Raw genomic sequence first — 20,982 nt, forward strand, 5'->3', positions numbered from 1 at the left:
CTGTGAATGCCTAATTTCAGTTGGATTATTAGACGAATAAAAAACACGGGTGGGCAGTGGATGTTTCTTACGAACGACCACCTTTACAATCTGTTAGAATTGGCTGGACCAGACAGGAAAGCTCCTTAAAAATCTAAAGACGTGAAATCCTTCTCATTCCTTTCTCTAAATTTTCATTCTTCTATTCCTCGAAGCATCTTTTTTTTTTTAAATCAAGCTTTTCCTACAAACTGGAGCAGTTTAGTCGGCTACAGTTCTGGTGAAAACGTTCGTACACAATGCAGGCGTCTTTCGCGAAATTATCCTGCAATCTTAGTTGTCTGTAATGTATGCCATTCAAGGGAAAAAAAATAAGGACATAATTACAATAAACCTCAATGTAATAAAGCTTGCGTTTTGTTATTTTTATAAATATGTTGTTGTTTTTTTCCTAATGTGGGAAGGGGTCTTTTTTCAATTCTGTCAAAGGAATCCATGTCGCTTCTCTGCAGGACATTTAAATTCAGGATATCACTCACTGGTTCAGGAACTTCAGGGGAGAAAAACCGAGAGTTCAGTGCGATCTGCTCGCAGGTAAACGGACATGAGAATACGAGAAAAGAGCGTTTATTGAACCAAGCTTGGAGACAGAAAAGTACAACAGTATAGACGCCTACTTGAGGAAGGAGAAAAACAGCAAAAAGGCGCAGACCATCCGCCAGCCACTTCTGCACCTTTCGAGGAAGCTCTGAATACGAGAGGAGCCAGGAGGAGGAACGCGGAGGGCGTGGTATTAGGAAGAGGGCGTGTCTGGGTGGGATTTTCTCTCCAGCAGTTCTTTTGACAGGCGAATGGCCTTGATGGACGGTGAGACGTCACGATTCCTCCCCCGCCCCCTTGGCAATGTCTACAGCCTGCTGCACTCCCAATTTAAGCATTTATTCCACTGGGATAGAGGAGTCTGGAGCAGCGCTAGCACCAAAAAACCATGGCTGGGATTGTATATTTCACCGTCTTTTCGCTTCTCTTTGGGATTTGCGAGGGTGTCACCGGTTCTCGGATATATCCGGCCAATGAAGGTGAGTGAGAGAAAAAGGGTCCCGAGCCGAGACTTTCCTCGTCTTTCTCGTGTGGCTTGTAACGGGCAGGGATTTGGGTCGGTGCGAGGGTCTCCTGTTTTTCAACACCCGCTCCTGTGGACCAAACACTGGGCAACTTGATCAGGCAGACAACCTCACGTCGGCATAAGAAAGAACGGACAAGCCGCGCGGTTAGCTGGCGGCAAACTTAGGGCTGGTGGCGGAGAGCGATGGGCTGTTTCAGAAGCTTCGCCTCCCCTTGCTAGCTCGCCTTCGCCTTAGCTCCTCTTCGTCCGTTGGACGCTCCAGAGAGAGGCGAAAGTTTGGAGAGTGGCGTCTGGGGATGGGGAGCTTTGTGACCGGCCGGCCGGCTTGGATCGGTCGCCTTCCGCAGCCGAATTTGCCGCAGACGTGACAGCCTTGCGCGCGTCGGCGGAAACCCGCGTGGGAGCTTGACCTGGATTTCTAGACGGAGCTGTTTTCAGCCAGCCAGACTGGTGCAAACGCGCCACTTAGACCTCTTTGCTCCCTGAAAAAAAGAAAAAAGCCTCCTTTTGCTAAACAGCCCGGGCAAGCGAGTTCCGTGGATTTGGTTAGGGTTTGAATTTAGTCTAGACCGGCGTCTTAAGTTCAAAGCAGCCTTTTTCCCAAACGGGACCGAGCTTCTCGGTCTGCCCGCATTCTTCCTTTCACCACCTTCTTTGCTGCGTCCGTGGGGCTATTTTCTTACGTCTTGGAGAGGCAACGCTAAAGCAAAAGAAAGAACCATTCAGGCTTTGGGGTGTTTTTTTTTCTCTTTTTCTTTCCAGCCTAATCTTACATAACCACGGACGCGCGTCCCCACACACAAACGCGCGCGGCAGCGCGGGCTTCCATCGACTGCGCGCGTCGAGGTGACTTACGTGTTACGAGGTGACACGAACCTGCTTGTCAAGAAACTGGGTGGGGGGGTGCGCGCGTGTAGCTATGCGCGTTCCCGCCCTTTCTCCCTCCCTATGAGATGTCCTTATTTATTTCACTCCGGCTTCGGCCGCTGGGAGTCAGATACCTGTAACTTCAGCTTCAATGTGGTTTTATGATATGAGATGCCTGGGAAATCACTTGGCGCGTAAGACAAATAGCGCCGGTGAGTTGTTCAAACTTAAAAGTCAGAAAAGCTAAGGATTTTGCAGAATAATTTGCCGAGGTTTTCCTCCGTCGGTAATTTTTTTTCGGGTCCCCCTTCTGCTTTGGTTTCTAGCATCTTCGTCTGTCAACCAGCAGTTTGATAGCTCTTCATCTGTTGAAGAAAGGAAAGATCGTCTGCACACGAATCACAAATAGGCTTAAGCAGAACAATGCGCCGTTGAAATAAGATAAACCCATAGGTCCTATTTTAAAACGTTGCCTAAAAACCTCATGTATGATTTATACGGAATCTACGGTTTTGTAGCCTTACTGGGGTGGGGTGAAGGCTGAACAGCTGAGATTTCATTTAGTCTGTCTCAGCATCTTTTAAGTTATCTGCACTGGGGAGCCATTTTTCACTCTTAACACCCCCCCCCCCAAATCTTGCTCCATTTTTAACAGGAGCCTCTAGAGGTACAAAGAATGCAGTGCTGAAGCTGTTCAGATTTTGGTTCCCTCTCTTTGTTTCTTTTAGAATACATGCCCCCTCACCCTCACCCCCATATAGTGCTGGAAATGTTTCCTATATAACATAGCCCCCCCACTTTTTGCTATTCACTTATATGTGGAAATACTTTAAAAATCATTCTGCTTTTCTTGCAAGTGCCATTAAATACCCAGAAGATGGCACGACCAACACAAATATGCATTCCTTGTTTATAGCGACAGTAGATTAAGTTATCTATTGAACCTGTTTTTGGATTCACTGACATTTTCCTATGAGATGTTACAATTCGTAAAGAGAACTGCCAAATGATGTAAACAAGTCTTGTTACAAAGTTAGTGAAATTAACATTTTATTTTATCTTGGAAGGTCCATCTATCATGTAGCATTGTCTCAGGCAGCATGTAATAAAGATGAATTATGAGTAGGTGCTTTCTGTGCACATTCATGTGAGAATTAATCTCAGTGAATAAACACATATAGGATTACATTGCACACTGCATTCAAAGACTGAGAGTGTCCTAGATACCCAGAACATTTTATCTTAGTTTTTTGTTTGTTTGTTTTTTTAAATCCAAACCAATTCAGTTTGGGTGCAAGTATTAATCCTTATTGAAGATGACCTTTGAGACATGAATTAAGAGGTCCTAAATGCAAGTCTGTCCCCATCCACAGAATCAACATGTGTCTTAGTGGGATAATGTTAATAGGTTTGGCATCTTATTTTTGTGGGCTGCAGTGAGAAAATTGTTATACCTGTATTGATTTCTCCTAGAGGATGTTGTAATAATAGCTGGGATTTGTGAATTTGAAAATGCAGAGTGGATTAGAATCAAAATCTATGAAAAATGGCCTTAAGGATAAGCAGGGTATATGTGAACAGGACTTGGATGGGGGAATACTAGGAAATTTTAGAACTATAAATTAGACTGTGAAGTAAAAAAAATAATTAAAAGAAGCCAAGGGCAAACCATTTGATGTTATTTTCAAGAAAATGACATTGATATGTTCATGAAGTCACTAGGTATCATACTGCATTTGAAGTAGACTTATTTTAGTTATAAATAGCTCAGGTCTCCTTTTTTTAAAGGATTGTTTTTCAATGAAAAAAATTGAAAATGTTTCAGTTCGGTGTTCTTACTATTATTGGTTGGTCACACAGCCAGTTGTTGATATTTTTCTCCACCTATTAAGTCTTTCCCATAAACTTGGGATAGGTAGATGTTGTTTAATAATATTAAAAACCACATCAAGACAGTACTTTACTGGGATAGTATTATTATGTCGATGATGATTGGTTGCAGAGTCAGCCAGATGTTAGATTGGATTTGGCATTTTTACTCACCTATCAAGTATTATTATTATTATAATCAGATCCACAATATGTGTGTGTGTATGTATATATATATATTCTAAATAGGAATGAAAGGTTCCTACTTATTGGAAAGATACTTATTTTTTTGGTTGGTAGTATCTTCCTTTTCTTGTGTAGCTCATTTAATGATGCTTTTTGAAACATTGTCTGAATTGCAGTACTTAGTACGTAATGTATGTTTTTTTTTGCAGTTACCTTATTGGATTCCAGATCAGTTCAAGGTGAACTTGGCTGGATAGCAAGCCCCTTAGAGGGAGGGGTAAGTTCAGAATATTTTATCTAATCAATAAAAGTTTGAAATTATTAGTAAATTTCTAATAATACTTGATAGTCTTTTCTTCACTGATTGTGAAAAGGTCAAGTTTATTTCTGTGGCCTTTATGATGGGAATTATACTTTGTTGTAAAACTGTATTATTTCATTATATAAACCTGGGATATCCTGTCGTGGAAGAATCTTAAAATAACAACAACAACAATAATTTTAGAACCAGGTGTCTGATGAAGAGACTTGGAGCCAAGTCAGCAAATTTGTTAAGTCAATTCTGTTTAGGGAACTGAATATATATTTGTGAGTTCCAACACAAATGTAAAATATTTCTTCAAAAGTCACTTATAAATACCAATTTTTAAAATAAATGAATTATTATTTTTTTCATTTTGATCAAGGGCAAATCCATATCTCTTCTTATAATTTTATAAAAATAATTTATATGAATACTGTTCTTAAGGATTTGCAAAAACTACAATTTTATTTATTTTACAGAGGAAGTGAGCATAAAAATTATTTTGATATTTGAGAAAGGTTATCTTTAAACAAAGTCTCATCTAATTTTCAGATGAGGAGTACATTGCCCATGAGGAGTACAGTGTGAAGTCACAATCATTCCATAAATTTATCTCATGATCAGTAGAAAGGTGAATGTTCAATATTGCTTTTAAAAATGATAATATTTAGCTGTAAATATTCATGTTAATATTTAGCTGTAAATATTCTTTTTCTTTGTTAAATACCTATTTTTTGTACAATGATAAGAGCATTGTACAAGCAGAACAGGAGTTTGGTCATCTATTAGTGAATGAAACAATTTGTAGATCTGGATGCAGATAGAAACTAGAATCATAACTTAGTTTTATGCAGCATATAAAGAAACTTTAAATAAATAGCATGTGGCTTGATATGATTGTTCCAAGAAACTCAAGAGTATTTCTTAGTGGATTTATTGGATAACCATTAATACTCTACATAACATAGGACCAGATATTTTATTAAATAATGAAATACAGCTTTCCTTTTGCTACATAAGGGCTTTTAGCCCTTTTAGTAGAAGTAAAACTACAAGATGCATGGTATTCCCAATGACCACAAAGCTTTTTAAAATTTAGCAGGTATCTCACCTTAACTGTATAAAAGCAAGCTATTCATATCAACTGAAGGCAAATCAAAAGTTTCCAAACACTATCAAATATATAATAACCACAGATGCAGTTCTTGTTACTAAAATACATTATTCTTTAATATTTCTTGTACGTTTGTGTCTGTGTGCTTGCAGTGCAACTCTTTCTCTATGGAAGGAAGGAATGTGAGGTTATTTATTTAGAGATGCATTCTGCATAAGTTTTGAAATAGCCCTTTGATGGGAAAATAGGCAGTTATCCAGTACCCATTGTTACTATGCCTGAACTTGTCTGCAGTCAAGTTGTGGTCTGCCTCTGCTGTTCCTGGAACCCCGCCTCCTTTTCTTCAGGCAGGAGGAAATGATTGGCAAGTACTGGGTGTAGGCAGCATATATTCACTGCTGATTGCAGCCAATTGCCCTCATCTTTTGACAGTGGGAAAGCTACAACTCTCTCAGTAAGAGTCAGGAATTCCAGTTAATCCCATACCCCGAAAAAGTTAATAAATTAGTCTATTTTTGGTGTAGGGGGTATTTCTTCGATAGCTTTAAATAGATACCTTTTAATTTTGAATGAAAATAACTTCAGCCATCTAAAAATGCTGAAGAAAATACTTATTCTCTATTATTAATAATTTTTTTTCTAAAAACAACAGGGAGAAGTGTTTTTATGATAATATATGACTAATTATATTAAAGCTTATACAAGACAGTGATAAAAAAATCATAAAGGAACCTTCAGGTTTCATTCAAAGCATTGGACAGATTTTTAAAAATATTTTTCAAAAATATCCAAGATATAAATTTAAACATAAACTCTGCTTCCTCTTATATTTTATGGTGCTTTCTGTATGATGCAGAATCCCATGTGGTTATTTCTGAAATGTGAAATATTTTATACATTAATAAGAGAGATTGGAGATGAAAATAGGTCACTTTACCCAAATGAATATGTCTGTTACTGAGTGCATGGCAGGAAGAACAAATGTATGCCTATACATTTAATTAATGGTTTATTTTTAAAATTTGAGTTAAAAGAAACTTGGTCTGGAATCCTTTATCCTGGTTTATTAAAACATAGGAAGTCTGTTTGACGAAACTGAAGAGGAAGACAAATTTAATCTTTGACCACACACTTTATCAAACAATAATTTATTTATCTGGAAATTTGCAGTTTTATTATGTTTGGCTCTTTACTGATATAAATATTAAAAATGAAAAGTGCAATTCTGTTAAGGAAGAGAAGAAGTCATGACCAAATCCTAGGAGGAATTTTTCAGCAAAGGGCCTGTGTTCTTTTCACAGAATTCAATAGGCTTTGGATCAGCCTGATAATTTGACTTGTCTTTTGTGTAAACATGCAAAAGGAAATCCCATTGGCCATTTTTATTCCTTCTTCTTTTTCGTCCCTGCCCTCTCCCATAGTATAGGGTATTGGTTCATAAAGGGCAGAATTGTAACACAATGCTCATTTCATGGCAGCTGTAAATTAAAGAACTTTGTTGCTCACTTTGTGTGCTAACATTTTACATTGATAGATGGCTTTGCAGTTTCCCCTATTATCCGTGACAGTTTGACACAGTGGATATTCTTTTTCTCTCTTTCTCTCCAACCCCCCCCCCCACTTTTCTTGAATTCTCAAGTATCTCTAGACAATAACTCAAATATTATCATCTTGACTCTTGGGGGTTAGCTGCTCTATAAAATTTTTTAGTTATCCAGCATTTAAACTCAAGAGCACTTTAATGGTTATGAACTTTAATGATTATGAACACAATACAAAGAAGAGTAGCTTCTATCTTATAACATCCAACAGCACAAGCATATTTATTTTGCTTTTTGATGAAGCCTCTGAAAACTGTTTTATAATGCTACTCTATTGTTTTGGGTTCATGTGCTTCAATGAAAAAGGTTGGATTTAGTTAAATTTTGTATAAGTGAGGGGAAAAAGCATGTTTTCCTCTGTCATTGATCCTGAACTCAGCAAAACCAAAACCAATTTATTTCTTTTGAAAATAAATAGACACAGCAGTACTTTTCTTTATCCTGTGACTAATATAATAACATTTTAAAGCGTATTATAATAACATTTTAAAGCGCTTTTTGACTGATACTATTCTTTTCTCTCACTCCTTTTTAAAAAATATTTTATTAGTTTTCCATTTTTACAAATCACAAGTGCTTAGCAAACAACGTGTTGTCTGGCTCCATTTGCCTTACTTACTCTCACTCTTGCTGAACCTCTGTAAACAAAATAAAATCAAACTCACTCTTCAGAATAATTTTTTGTGTGGTTGAATGCACAGGTTTGTGTAGATGTATGTCTATACTAACTACCCAAGTGTTAAAGAGAAAGATTAATTATTACAGTCACCAGTGCCAAAACTGTGGTGTCATTATTCCTATTTGAGTTCTTCAGGAACGCAAACTGTCTTGGCTCGAAAACTAACTGTCTGTCTGAAGATAGATTGTTTTGAAATACACCAAGATGTGCACTGTACAAATTAAAGCTTTTTAGCATTGAAGCTATTTATTTTATTATAACGTGCATGTGCAATATAATCCTTCTGGTCTGAAGAAATGAATCTTAATCTTTGTTGTAGATTAAAAATATTCTTACATGATCCAGTAACATTTCCATATATTTAATAGTCTGGAACCTGCATTTTAGCTAATTTATAGCTTGTGTGGGTGGTAGAACTGAAGATGTGGAGTAAATGAAAAAGACTAATCCTGAAGAAAAGACCAAAAAATTATATTGCACAATGGAAGTATGATTTTTTAAAGTGAAAGTTCTGTTTGATAAACTTTGTAGTCCATTAAAACAAACACACATATACTGAATATCTCACATAGAGATATTAATAGTGGCCTGTATTTCAGGAATTTGGTATGAATTACTCAGATAATAACATTCCCTATAGTGAAATAGATAATTAATCCATCCAGTGCAGTTTCTTCTATATTGAGTGGCAGAAGCCCTCCAGAATTTCAAACAAATTTCTTTCCCAGGATTACTTAGAGATAGTGGTAATTGAACCTGACACCTGTTGTGTTCTGTTACTGGGCTATGATGCTTTTCTGACAAAGATAATATATGCAAATCTCTTTGAAGATACCCATAAATTTTATCTTTCTCACACAATATGTATACGGTATGTTGTGTGGATGTAGGGATTGATCACACAAGGCATTTTCTAGCTTCACACTGAATACTGATTTAGATATGACAGGTGGAGATTTTTCTGCTTGCTGTTGATTATATTTAATTGTTATTTGGGATTCTAATAATATTGTTTTAGTAAGTTTTGTGTTATGTATTTTATTATAGTCTGTAACTTGGTATGTGAATGTGAAGGACATAATATCAGAATAATTGATGATTAGAAATGATTAGTTCTTATTTCTGCTCTGTTTCTGATGGATATCTATGGTCAAGTTCCATATCTTCTCTTTTTTTTCCTTTACAAACAGAATATCTGTTCAACTGATACAGCTGTTTTATTTTAATACAGCTCTTATTAGCAGTCTGAACCATTCAAATCATGCTATACAAATAATGGCAAGTAGAATGTATGTTGGCAGATTGATCATTGACTTTGTAATAAACTGAAAAATTCTACTCCTCTACTACCTTAAACTATACAGCTTTTAAAAGCTAATTTCCTCTTGAATATTGTTTTAGTTAATACAGATATATGAGGTATTCTTGATAGTTTGCATTAATGGTTGTTGTATAAAAATCAACGTAGCCAGTAGTACAATAGAAATATGTTTTTCTGGTGATGGTTTGATTGTATATTTTAAATGATTTTATTTATGTCTATCTGTATGATTATTCACAGTGGGAGGAAGTCAGCATTATGGATGAGAAAAATACACCAATCCGCACTTATCAAGTCTGCAACGTCATGGAACCAAGTCAGAACAACTGGTTACGGACTGATTGGATTCCTCGTGAAGGGGCTCAAAGGGTTTATATTGAAATCAAGTTCACACTAAGAGACTGTAACAGCCTGCCAGGTGTTATGGGAACTTGCAAGGAGACTTTTAATCTGTACTATTATGAATCAAGCAATGACAAGGAGCGTTTTATTCGAGAAAGTCAGTTTGGTAAGATTGACACCATTGCTGCTGATGAGAGTTTTACTCAGGTAGACATTGGCGACAGGATTATGAAATTAAACACAGAGATACGTGATGTGGGTCCATTGAGCAAGAAGGGATTTTATCTGGCATTCCAGGATGTAGGTGCTTGCATAGCCCTGGTGTCTGTTCGTGTCTTCTACAAGAAATGTCCCCTGACAGTCCGTAATCTGGCTCAGTTTCCAGACACAATCACAGGGGCTGATACATCTTCTTTGGTCGAGGTTCGTGGTTCATGTGTCAACAACTCAGAAGAGAAGGATGTGCCAAAAATGTACTGTGGGGCAGATGGTGAATGGCTGGTACCCATTGGCAACTGCCTATGCAATGCTGGGTATGAAGAGCATAATGGAGAATGTCAAGGTAGGCCTTGTTGCATTATACTGTTCATTAAAGGATGGTGTATGTAATTGAATCAGAAAGGAGGCTAAATTGAAGAAAGCCAGTAATTAGCAATCCCTGTGGGGATGCAGTGGGACAGCATGGTCTAATGAGGAAATTCAGTACTGTAGTTTCAGGAGGCAGAGCTAAAGGATGTATAATTCTGAAAGAACAAAGACACTACCATAAGATGTGTATTATTATTATTATTATTATTATTATTATTATTATTATTATTATTATTATTGAAATTTTAGTTTTTACTTTCATGATAGAAAATAAAGCTTTGATTTGAAAATTCATGTTAGTCTATTTCAAAATAACTCTACTGTCTCACTTGAGAATTCTTCTAGTAAGTAATCCTTGAATGGATGACATGGCTGCTTTTGTGACATATTTTTATTTCTCAAAAAGTCTCCATTGTTTCATTTACAAAAGAACTTGCTAGGAGACTGGTCAGAAATGCAAAAGTCATCTGTTTTTCCCCTCCTTTTCCTATCCTCCACAGAATTAGGGATTAACCTTCATATAAAAGGCAGCTTATTTTAAAGGAAAGGAAAGAAAAAGAACTTTAAATCTTCTTTGTGATTCTTTTGATTTTTAGTTATACATTATTATGATTTTATAAGTAGACTATAACCGATTATGGACTTGATTACCCCTGTAAGCCACCTGTTCAAGAAAACTCTCTAATGCATTCTTTTTTTCAAAATAATACCTTCATTTATTTTTAAACTAATAAGATTTAGGGTGCTGTGTTTGATGTATTTTAATTGCATTTTGCAAAAAAAATCCCTTGTTTAATTAGTGTGAACAAAACAAACATCACACTATTTTATTTTGTAAAATTAATATACCATAGCAGTTTCATCCCACTTCTCTAAAATAGATTCATTTGATCAATTTATAGGCAATTTGAAATTATTACCTGATATAAATCATTTTTCTAAACATTTTCCTTTACTATCATGTATTAATCAGATATTTATATGCTTATTGAAGAATTGAACATAACTGCTTGATACTATAATTATGAGCTGTTGGAGAGAGAACTGAAATGTGGCTAGCTTAATGACAGGGCAACATCACAAAAGCAAGTAATTCTCTTTCTGAAAAAGAACAGGAACATTCAAAATGTTTGGATCGCTGGTACAAATAAATTGTTGCCAATATACAGCTATCATACTTGAAGTGATTACATTATAAAACAATATGTAGAAAAATATTTCTGTTTTTTTTAGTTTCTGCATTTCTTGGAATTTAATTTTGTAGAATTTGGTTATGAGCAAACAGATGAATAAAATTAGAATATTGGCTATTACATTTCCCTAAAGGAGGTGCTGAGGCAATATTGGCTCACCCTGATTGATGCAAAACTAAAAGACTCCTTAGTCAGTGACCCACACTTTATTATTTAATCAGCTGACAAAGGAAGCCTTGTTTTTGGAAGTTTGAAGAACAAAAAAATTACTTTCTTATAAAAATCTTTAAAAAATGGGGAAACAACCTAGTAAATACAACACTTCATTATCTTTTTTTAAAAAGCAACAACACACCTTACATTTATTTATTTATTTATAATGAGACTTGTATGCCTCCCTATCTCCCGAAGGACTCAGGGCGGCTAACAACAATAAAATACTGTAAATACAAATATTAAAAAAGAATTAAATTATGTCGAAGTCCCACTAAAACCAATAAAAACATTTAAAATCATAATTAAAACCCCGTTATCATCAGTCCAGGTCGGCCTGCTGGAAAAGATATGTCTTAAGGTCACGACGAAAGGACCGAAGGTCTGGGGCCATCCGGAGCTCCCGGGGGAGCTGATTCCACAAAGTAGGTGCCCCAACAGAGAAGGCCCTCCCCCTGGGGGTCGCCAGCCGACATTGTCTGGCCAACGGCACTCTGAGGAGGCCCTCTCTGTGCAAGCGCACAGGGCGATGGGAAATCGTTCCTGGTAGCAGACGGTCCTACATGCATACTTCACAGGAGTATTTGATAAGTAAATATCAAATCCAACTCTGTATTTTGTTCTGAGTCTCTGTCATGTTAATACCAGTTGTCTAAAGTTCCTTGACATGAATGTAAACCAATAAACAACACAATTTCATCTCCCAATTCCATGATAATATATGTTTGTGTATACATTTCCTGAACTCTAAATTTTAGTAGTTCTGAATAATGACATTGATTCTGAATCCAGAGCATTTTCTTGTAAGTATGCCACAAAGTAGGTGATTAGGAATTAAATATCCTCACATTATCTTACTTTACCTAACATTATTAATCAGCTACGCTACTGTCCTTCTAACTCTTGGGTAAAAATCATATAGATGTGTTATTATGAAATTGGAAGACAGACATAAGGGAAGATAAACCTATTAGGTCTACAATATTTGTTAAGTCTACTCAAAATCTTTTTCAGTGTTGAAACTTGGTAATATAAATGCAAGAGAAGGTCATAGGTCATTCACTTCCTCATCCATCTTCCTCCTGTGATCCTTAGGTCAGAGTTAAGATTGATTAAGATCTTAAAACCTGAACAAAGGTTTAACGGACATATGATAAGGCAGAAGGTGCTCCTATTATTTGAAGCTATAATCACATCTATTGAAAAAATTAGAACATTGGAGACCAAACTACACACACACACACACACACAAAATGATAGTGATAAAAAAGAACACTTAGTGGAAAATAGAGATTTATCTGATGGTATCTGCATTTCTCACCCATAGGTCCAAGTTCATTCATTGTCTTCATCTTGAAATCATTCTCTAAAATGAAAGTCTTTTGCTACTCATTTTTCTCTACAATATAATTCCTTTTATCAAAGATTTTGTACACATACTGTTTTTACAACCCTTTTCTGTTTGCTGAATTTTTTTGTTTCAAATTGAAGAAAGGGGGAAAATGCACTTAATTTACAAATATTTTGGGACAAAAAATATAAGAAATATATTCCTGAAACATGAAATTGCCTTTGAAGTCTATTGCAAGTTGAAGACAATTACTGTTTAAAGATAAAGTTCAGCCTGTAGGTGATTTTCCCTTTACTAGAATATATCATTGACATTTAAATTATTTTGTTATACAGACTAAGAAGAAATCAGTAAACACACTGAACTAATTTCCTTATTAAAATGAAGAAATGCAAGGGAAACTTAGGAAAGGCAATGAATACATTAAACAAATAGGAGGATGCTAACTCTCTGAAATTGTTGTCATGCTCTGTGAAAGTAAATGTAGCACTTATTGTTTAATAATTATACACCATAAAAATCCAGGTTCATTTATTATTACATATAAATGTTCCAATAATTTAGTATCTTACAAGTGTTAAATACATTCTTAGTTTTATATAGTATACATAAATAAATTTATCAAAAAATCTTAGAAGTTTTGAAGAATGGTTTTGAGACATCTTCTCATTGCTAGTTTTGGATTTTCCCCTTTGTCTTTAATTATGGGATATTTAAGATTCAATTACTTGAATCATATAAAGCACTTATCTTTGTGATTTTAAATACTTGAAATAATATAGCTGGAGAGTGGATTTTGTTATTATTAAAATATTTTCCTTTTTCATTATATTTTTAAATATGAACACCTATTTTGTCTGCATCTAACAATAATAAATTTCAGTGTTGTATGAATCTGGGTTTTGTTTTCTTTTGACATCCATGACCTTTGATATGCAACTTCACAGATCAACCTCTGGATGTATCCAGAAAAAAGTACATTTTCATTTATAAATTAGATATTTTCAAGTATTCAGAGCCTTTGAATGTATTTTCATATCTGTTCTTTTAAAATTAGTAAGGCTTCCTATTGAATTGACAATGAGATTGTATTGTAAAATAGTGTCAGATACCAGGAGGTTTGTGTAGACAGGAAGTAATGTTTTTTAACATTTGCAAACTAATTAATTATAAATAAATTGTGACATACATAATATAGTTCATTTGTTCAATTTTCCCCTTCTTCTTCCCTCATGTTCACCACCGAAATAATTGTAGTTTATTTTCCTTCCTCGTTTAATATGAGTAGCAAATTGTGGCTAGCCTTTTCAGGTTTCTATGAATTAAATGTGAAATGTTTACAGTTTACTTATAAAAATAAAATATTCATTCTAATTCATGATCTTGGCAAGCTTATGAGAAATATAGCCTGGTAGTTGCCAGGTTATTTATCTGTGTTTAATAGCATGGTCCAGTGATCTCAGATCTTTATCGTAGCTGCAATAATATGTGAGAAAGGAAGATTTCAAGCCATCTCTTATAGCTTTTGAATCCCTCTGTCTTTTATCCTTTCTTTGCTCGACTTTTAACTTGTGAGATCAAATTCTGTTCTCATTCCGTCTGATTATTTCCTTCTTTTGATATACTTTCTGGGAGCAGGTGAGGTCACATAGCTTCATGAGCTGGAAATAATTAACACTTCCATGACTAAATGGACACTTTATAAATATTCAGGATCAGCTTCTCCCACCCTGGGAAGCAAACATATTTGTTCCATTCTCATTACTCCCATTGGAAGCCAAGGAAGTTTCCCCTTTGAATGGAGGATTGTCAGCTGTCTGGCCAGTTTGCTTTTTGCATGCAGCAGATCCCTCATTTGCATATCTTGTATACATCCTCATGCAAAATAGCCCCACCCGTTTCCCGCTTTCACAAAGGAGATAAGAGCTTCCTTTGGAAAGAGTGAAGGAGAAGCTCCTTCTGTCTGTTATGTAGATGCTGAAGACTTGGGTTTCATGCAAATGAACTCCATTTGGGTTTAAGGTTCTTTGTTTAAGAGATAGGGATGTGATATTTGCACAGTATTTCTTTTTACAGCTCAGGCCTTCAGCTGTAAGAATGTGCTTTGATTGTTACCACATATATGTAAAATAGGTCTGGGACCTCTTTGTGGGGGAAAAGTGCTAACAATATACTGTATAGAATGGCTGGGTTATAAAGTGAAGCATTTGCACTTTAGGTGGGATCTTTCCCCTGGGTTTCCAAGGTTGGAAGATTAAAGTAACAACCTGGGTTAAAGGGGGTGGGTGAGGTAATAATATCCTGATTTATTATTGTACAATTAATATGAAATGGTGATGCGCTGAGTCCTCAGAAAAGACGGTTTTCTGTTGTACTGACTTTAGCAGTCATAAATTTAATATGAATCAACTCAATTAAAATTGTACATGGCTCATAAGAGAAAAAGCTGTGATTACTTAAGAAAAAATACAATAAAAATGTAGCTACAATATTTCAAACAATTATTATCTCTGTCCCCTCTGTTCATCATGCAATCCTTCGCTTGCTGTAGCATGATTGAATCTTGCTATAGGCTGTAACAAGCAAGCTTTCGTGGAACACATCAATTGAAAGTTCGTTATTGATTATACAACAATGCTATGCATACATGTTTCACTAAAAAAGGGGAAAAGATTGACTATTTTCATTTTGTCATATATATCAACATTATGACACCAGGACCAAAATTCATCTAGATGTCTTCTATAATATAACAGTAAAGTATTGATTCCCCGTCCTGTGAATATGCAAACAAAGCATTTTGATGTGCAATTAGTGTTTAATTCAAAGTTAATTTCACAGAGCAGTAAACTGCAGAGTGTCAGGCCATGTGGCATAATTAAGCAGAGGTTTAGAACAACAAAGAAACATGCAGAAGGAGTTGGTTCATTTCAGAGATTGAATGGAAATAGTGAGACTTTTTTCTTCCAAGGAACTGAAAGATGGAGTAAGGATGATAATGGATAACACTATACATCTCCTGGCTCTTCTTTCCTACCCACATGGTTATATACTCCATTTAAAATTCTTTGACTATAAAATTAGAAAATTATATATATTATATATAAACGTCACCCCTACACCTTTAGTTCTACGCGGGGAAAAACCCGAATAACCAAATATCCATATATATATATATATATATATATATATATATATATATATATATATATATATATATATATATATGCTGAGCTTGTTAATCAGAAGGTCGGCAGTTTGGCGGGTCGAATCCCGAGTGCCGTGTAACAGAGTGAGCGCCTGTTACTCGTCCCAGCTTTTGCCAACCTAGCAGTTCGAAAGTACGTAGAAATGCAAGTAGAAAAATAGGGACCACTACAGTGGGAAGGTAACAGTGTTCCGTGCGCCTTTGGCGTCTAGTCATGCCAGCCACATGACCACGGAAACATCCTCGGACAAGCGCTGGCTCTTCGGCTTTAAAACGGAGATGAGCACCGGCCCCTAGAGTCGGAAATGAATAGCACACATGTGCGGGGGAACGTTTACCTTTACTTTACCTTTATATACAATTAACATAAGTTTTCAGGAGAGCTTGCTTTTTATGCCAGTTCTTACAATGGCTGGAATCATAAACAATCAAAATATGCAAAAATATAAAGTCTTCAGCAGTTCTTGGAAGAATATTATTATTTTAGTTTGTAATTGTCATTATTCATTCTCAATAATTGTAGTAGTGGTCATCTTTATTTGCCTTTATTAGCATTTATTTATTTTGTTTATTTTAATCCCATTTATATCCCGCCCTTCTCCGAAGACTCAAGGCGGCTTACAATTTAAGCACAAACCAATGTGCTTAGCAATTTATTATTTATTTACATGAATTTATTTATTAAATTTGTATTGCTTACCACTTGCATAATTTTCTGTTAAGAAGAAAGGGAAATAGATTAACCCAATGCTTAGTTCTCTTTAGGGACAAATTTAAAGATGACAAAATGATTATTACCTCATTAACTTTCTTCATTAAAGAATCTGTGTTTGGAAGGAATCACTCTTTTTATTTTTTTCCAGACTTCAAGGTTATTTTTTGGAATATGGCCATTTTGGAGAGAGTTTACTTGTTCAGAATTGCTGGGACTTCAGGTTTTTTGAAAAAGTGGCAGAAATAAACAAGAAAGTGGTCAAAATGGAAAACAACTGACAGGGGTGGTTAATATAGGACTTCTGATTAAGTGGGCTAGCCTGCAGTTTGCATTGGATTTGTCTTAATATGTGCAATGGTAAATGAGAATGACCTTGAAGGGTAAGGGGAAGAGATGTTTAGCAAATGATCAGACAATAGAGGGAAGATCCCCGAATAGCTTAAAGATCAGGGGAAGAAACTTAGGAAGGACCCACCTTAATTGGTTAGACAGATAAAAATGGTGGTAGGAAGTTTGTACATTCAGGTTTGTAATATTCTTTAAATGCAGCCTTATAATAAAGTAGAATTAGCTCAACTTAGTCATGTTTCCTGCTTAGTTTACCTGGGAGGGCTGATAATATATCATGTGTCTATACATATTTCATCAGTGCCTATACATAGTTCACCTTTTCTCCTGTAATGAAGGCTAGCAGGTGAAAGGCAATCTGTGAGTTTATATAAAACCCTTTTCCTTTTGTAATGCATGCTCTTCCTAACCTTCTGTGGGCTCCATTTTGTTGCGTTCCTTGTGGCAGGCTTAATAGCTTGTCCTTTCACAGTGTTTGAAAGTTGTAGGGGTCTGGATAGGGGAAAAACAAGCTTCAGATGAACCCTGGTAAGACAAAGTGGCTGTGGTTATGGAGAATCTCAGGATGTGTATATTTATCATTTTTAGTTCTGGATGGTGTTGCACTACCCCAGGGGTGTCAAACTCAATTTCATTGAGGGCCGCATCAGCATTGCGGTTGCCCTCAAGGGGCCGGGTGGGCGTGGCCTGGGTGGGCATGGCCTACTGGGTGGGTGTGGCTAGAGTGCATATACTGGGTGGGCGTGGCCAGCTCTACATCGTTCGCATCAAGGGTGCCTATGGGGGCCTGGGCAGGAGTGGGACAGATCTGAGGGTCTCTGGCAGAGGGAGGGTCTCTGGGCCAGGGCCAAGGCAGTGGGGGCCATTCCCTCACTGTTTCCAGGATGGCTTCGCGGGCCACATGAAACCACTTCACAGGCCGGATCCGGCCCCCGGGCCTTGTGTTTGACATGTCTGCACTACCCCATGCAGATCCTGTGTACAATCTGGGGTTCTCCTAGACTCACAGCTCTGGTTCAGAGGCAGTCAGGGCTAGAAGTGCCTCTGCACAATTTGTGCCCTTATCTGGGTTTTGAATCCTCACGTGTAGTCACTCATGCCCTTGTCATCTCTCAGTTGGACTATTGTAATGCGTTCTACTTGGGGATACTCCGGAAGAGTATTTGAAAGCTACATCTGGTACAGTATGCAATGGTGCAGATAGTTCTGAAGGTCCTTAGGATGGCAATGCTGTTGCATGAGCTGCATTGGTTGCTAGTTTGCTTTTGAGTTGAATTCAAGGCGTTGGTTATTACCTTTAAAGCCTTTATGGCATGGGGCCAGATTATCTGAGGAGCTGTCTTGCCCCAATTGGATAGGCCTGCTCACATGTTCCAATGGAAAGGGCATGTGCTGGACTGTGTCTGTCATGGACTTTCAATTAGTGGGGTCAAGAAGAAGAACCTTTTCTGCTGTAGCCCCATCCTGTGGAACATTCTACCAGCGGAGATAAGATATATCCCCACTTTGTGACCCTTTGAGAGCTGAATGCAACAAAATTTCATTTTAACGTATGCCAATTACTATTACTGTAATGTAATGCTTGTTGTAATGCTTTATTTTTCTCCTGCTTGAGCTGGGGGCTGGACTAGACGACTTCCAAGGTTCCTTCCAGATTCTATTCTATTCTATTCTATTCTATTCTGTTCTGTTCTGTTCTGTGCTGTGCTGTGCTGTGCTGTGCTGTGCTGTGCTGTGCTGTGCTGTGCTGTGCTGTGCTATCCTATGCTATGCTATGCTATGCTATGCTATGCTATGCTATGCTATGCTATGCTATGCTATGCTATGCTATGCTAGCCATTCAGGTTTTCCTGGTTGGCTTGGTGCTATTTGCTGGAAGTGTTGCAGTAAGAGAGAATACCTCACCCCTTCCTATCCATCATCTTGCTTTTAGCTCTTATTCATGTCTTATTTAAACTGTTTTTTAAATTTACTATTTTGTAAGCTGCGCATACTTACAAAAGGCTCGCTTATAGGTGAAATAAGAGCCTTGGTGGAGCAGTGGGCTAATGCCTCCTTAAGTAACACCAGCTGCCTGCAATTAGTGCAGGTTCGCATCCCACCAGGCTCAAGGTTGACTCAGCCTTCCATCCTTCCGAGGTAGGTAAAATGAGGACCCAGATTGTTGGGGGCAATAAGCTGACTTTGTAATAATGCCGCTTGGGCGGGCGAAAGACCTAATAAGCAGGCATATACATAGAATGAAGGCTACTGCTAAGCACATTGATTTGTGCTTTAAATTGTAAGCCGCTCTGAGTCTTCGGAGAAGGGCGGGATATAAATGGGATTAAAAAAAATGGGCAGCTAAATAAATAAATTTAAATTCTGCTTCCATTTTTACCTCTTCTGTTACTTTTTCTTTATTTATTTCTATCTGGCTTTCTCAGAGACCTCCCTAACTTTATTCCAACAATGATCTTGTGATGTAGGCTGGAATGAAGGAGATTGACTGGTCTCAGTTTTCAAGTGAGTTGTACGTTCAGTCAAATACTTGGATCTGGGCCTTTCTCCTGTCTAAGACCAACATCTTAATTACTGCAGCATGTTATAGAAATGAGTAATACAGTGTCACACAGACTAACCTCAGTGTTTAAATTATCCTGAACTTGATTTTCCTGCCTATTTACATTCAGGTTTTTCCAGCCTGAGAATTTTGAGAGTTTTGGCTACCACATTCCAGTAGATTGTCTATAACAGCTAACACTCCCTGGTAGTGATACTGTATTTAGATTCTGATGAAAATAATTGTGAGATTCCTTTGGTCTTCATACCTGTAAAAAAGTACCTTCTGGGTGGGAAAATCGGAGTGGAAATTGATTTCAATGATCTTCCTGACATCCCTTCTTCAAACTCTACTGTTAATCCATTGACTATCATAGAAAGAATTAGCTGGTGAAGTAACTTCTACAGTAATTGTTAAATTGTTGGACTGATGAGAGAATTCCAGGATCATATTTTCAATGAAAGAGCTCACTAAGCCAATTTTCCCTTCCAATTAATGTATATAATGTACTACAGTGGTTCTTGCCTTTTCTTTATGCATCATCAACACTGAATGTTCTCAAGGACATCCACATTGGCAATATGGAGCCTGCCAGCCTGGAATTTATTATTTATTTATTTTATTGGTTTGTTTGTATCTTGCCTTTATTATTTTTACAAATAAGGCAGCGAACTTATCCAACAGATCTTCCTCCTCCTATTTTCCCTACAACAACCACGTGAGATGAGTTGAACTGAGAGAGGGTGACTAGCCCAAGGTCACTCATCTGCTTTCATGGCTAAGGCAAGTCTCCTATTTTCTAGTCCACAGGTCGGCAACCTGCGGCTCCGGAGCCGCATGCGGCTCTTTGAGCTGTCTCTTGCGGCTCCCAGCCGCCCGGTGCGCGCGCACCTCTTCCAACGGGCAGTGGTGCGTGCGCACCTCTCCAAATGGAGAGTGGCACCGCCCGTTTGGAGAGGTGCACGCGCACCTCCCCGAATGGGCGGAGGTGCGCGCGCACCTCCCCAAACCTTTGGAGAGGTGCGCGCGTACCTCCGCGCGAATGGGCAGCGGTGCCGCTCTTTCAGGAAGCCCGCCTCGGCCCGTCTGTGAAGCTGCCGAAAGCGGCAGCTTAGCAGACGGGCCGCGGCAGCTTCCGCAAAGAGCGGCGCCCCTGCCCATTCCGAGAGGTGCGCGCGCACCTCTCCGAACGACCGGAGGTGCGCGCGCACCTCCCCAAACCTTTGGGGAGGTGCGCGCGTACCTCCGCGCGAACGGGCAGCGGTGCCGCTCTTTCAGGAAGCTGCCGCTTTCGGCAGCTTCCTGAAAGAGCGGCGCCGCTGCCCCTTCGCTTTCGGCAGCTTCCTGAAAGAGCGGCGCTGCTGCCCCTTCGCTTTCGGCAGCTTCCTGAAAGAGCGGCGCCGCTGCCCCTTCGCTTTCGGCAGCTTCCTGAAAGA

General features: G+C 37.7%; 1 protein-coding gene across 1 annotated transcript in view; it reads left to right on the forward strand.

Annotated features, from left to right (window-relative positions):
* Window positions 1–967: 967 nt before the first annotated feature.
* EPHA4 (EPH receptor A4) overlaps window positions 968–20,982 on the forward strand; it is a gene marked incomplete at its 5' end in the record, with an annotated part of 172,782 nt that continues 152,767 nt past the window's right edge. Inside the window, 3 exons of the mRNA XM_083364988.1 lie at window positions 968–1,058; window positions 4,237–4,304; window positions 9,287–9,950. Of these exons, the coding sequence (XP_083221114.1) occupies window positions 968–1,058; window positions 4,237–4,304; window positions 9,287–9,950 (823 nt within the window). The remainder of the gene's footprint in view (window positions 1,059–4,236; window positions 4,305–9,286; window positions 9,951–20,982) is intronic.

The sequence above is a fragment of the Vipera ursinii genome (assembly GCF_947247035.1).
Source record: "Vipera ursinii genome assembly, chromosome: 5".
Classification (NCBI taxonomy): Eukaryota; Metazoa; Chordata; class Lepidosauria; order Squamata; family Viperidae; genus Vipera; species Vipera ursinii.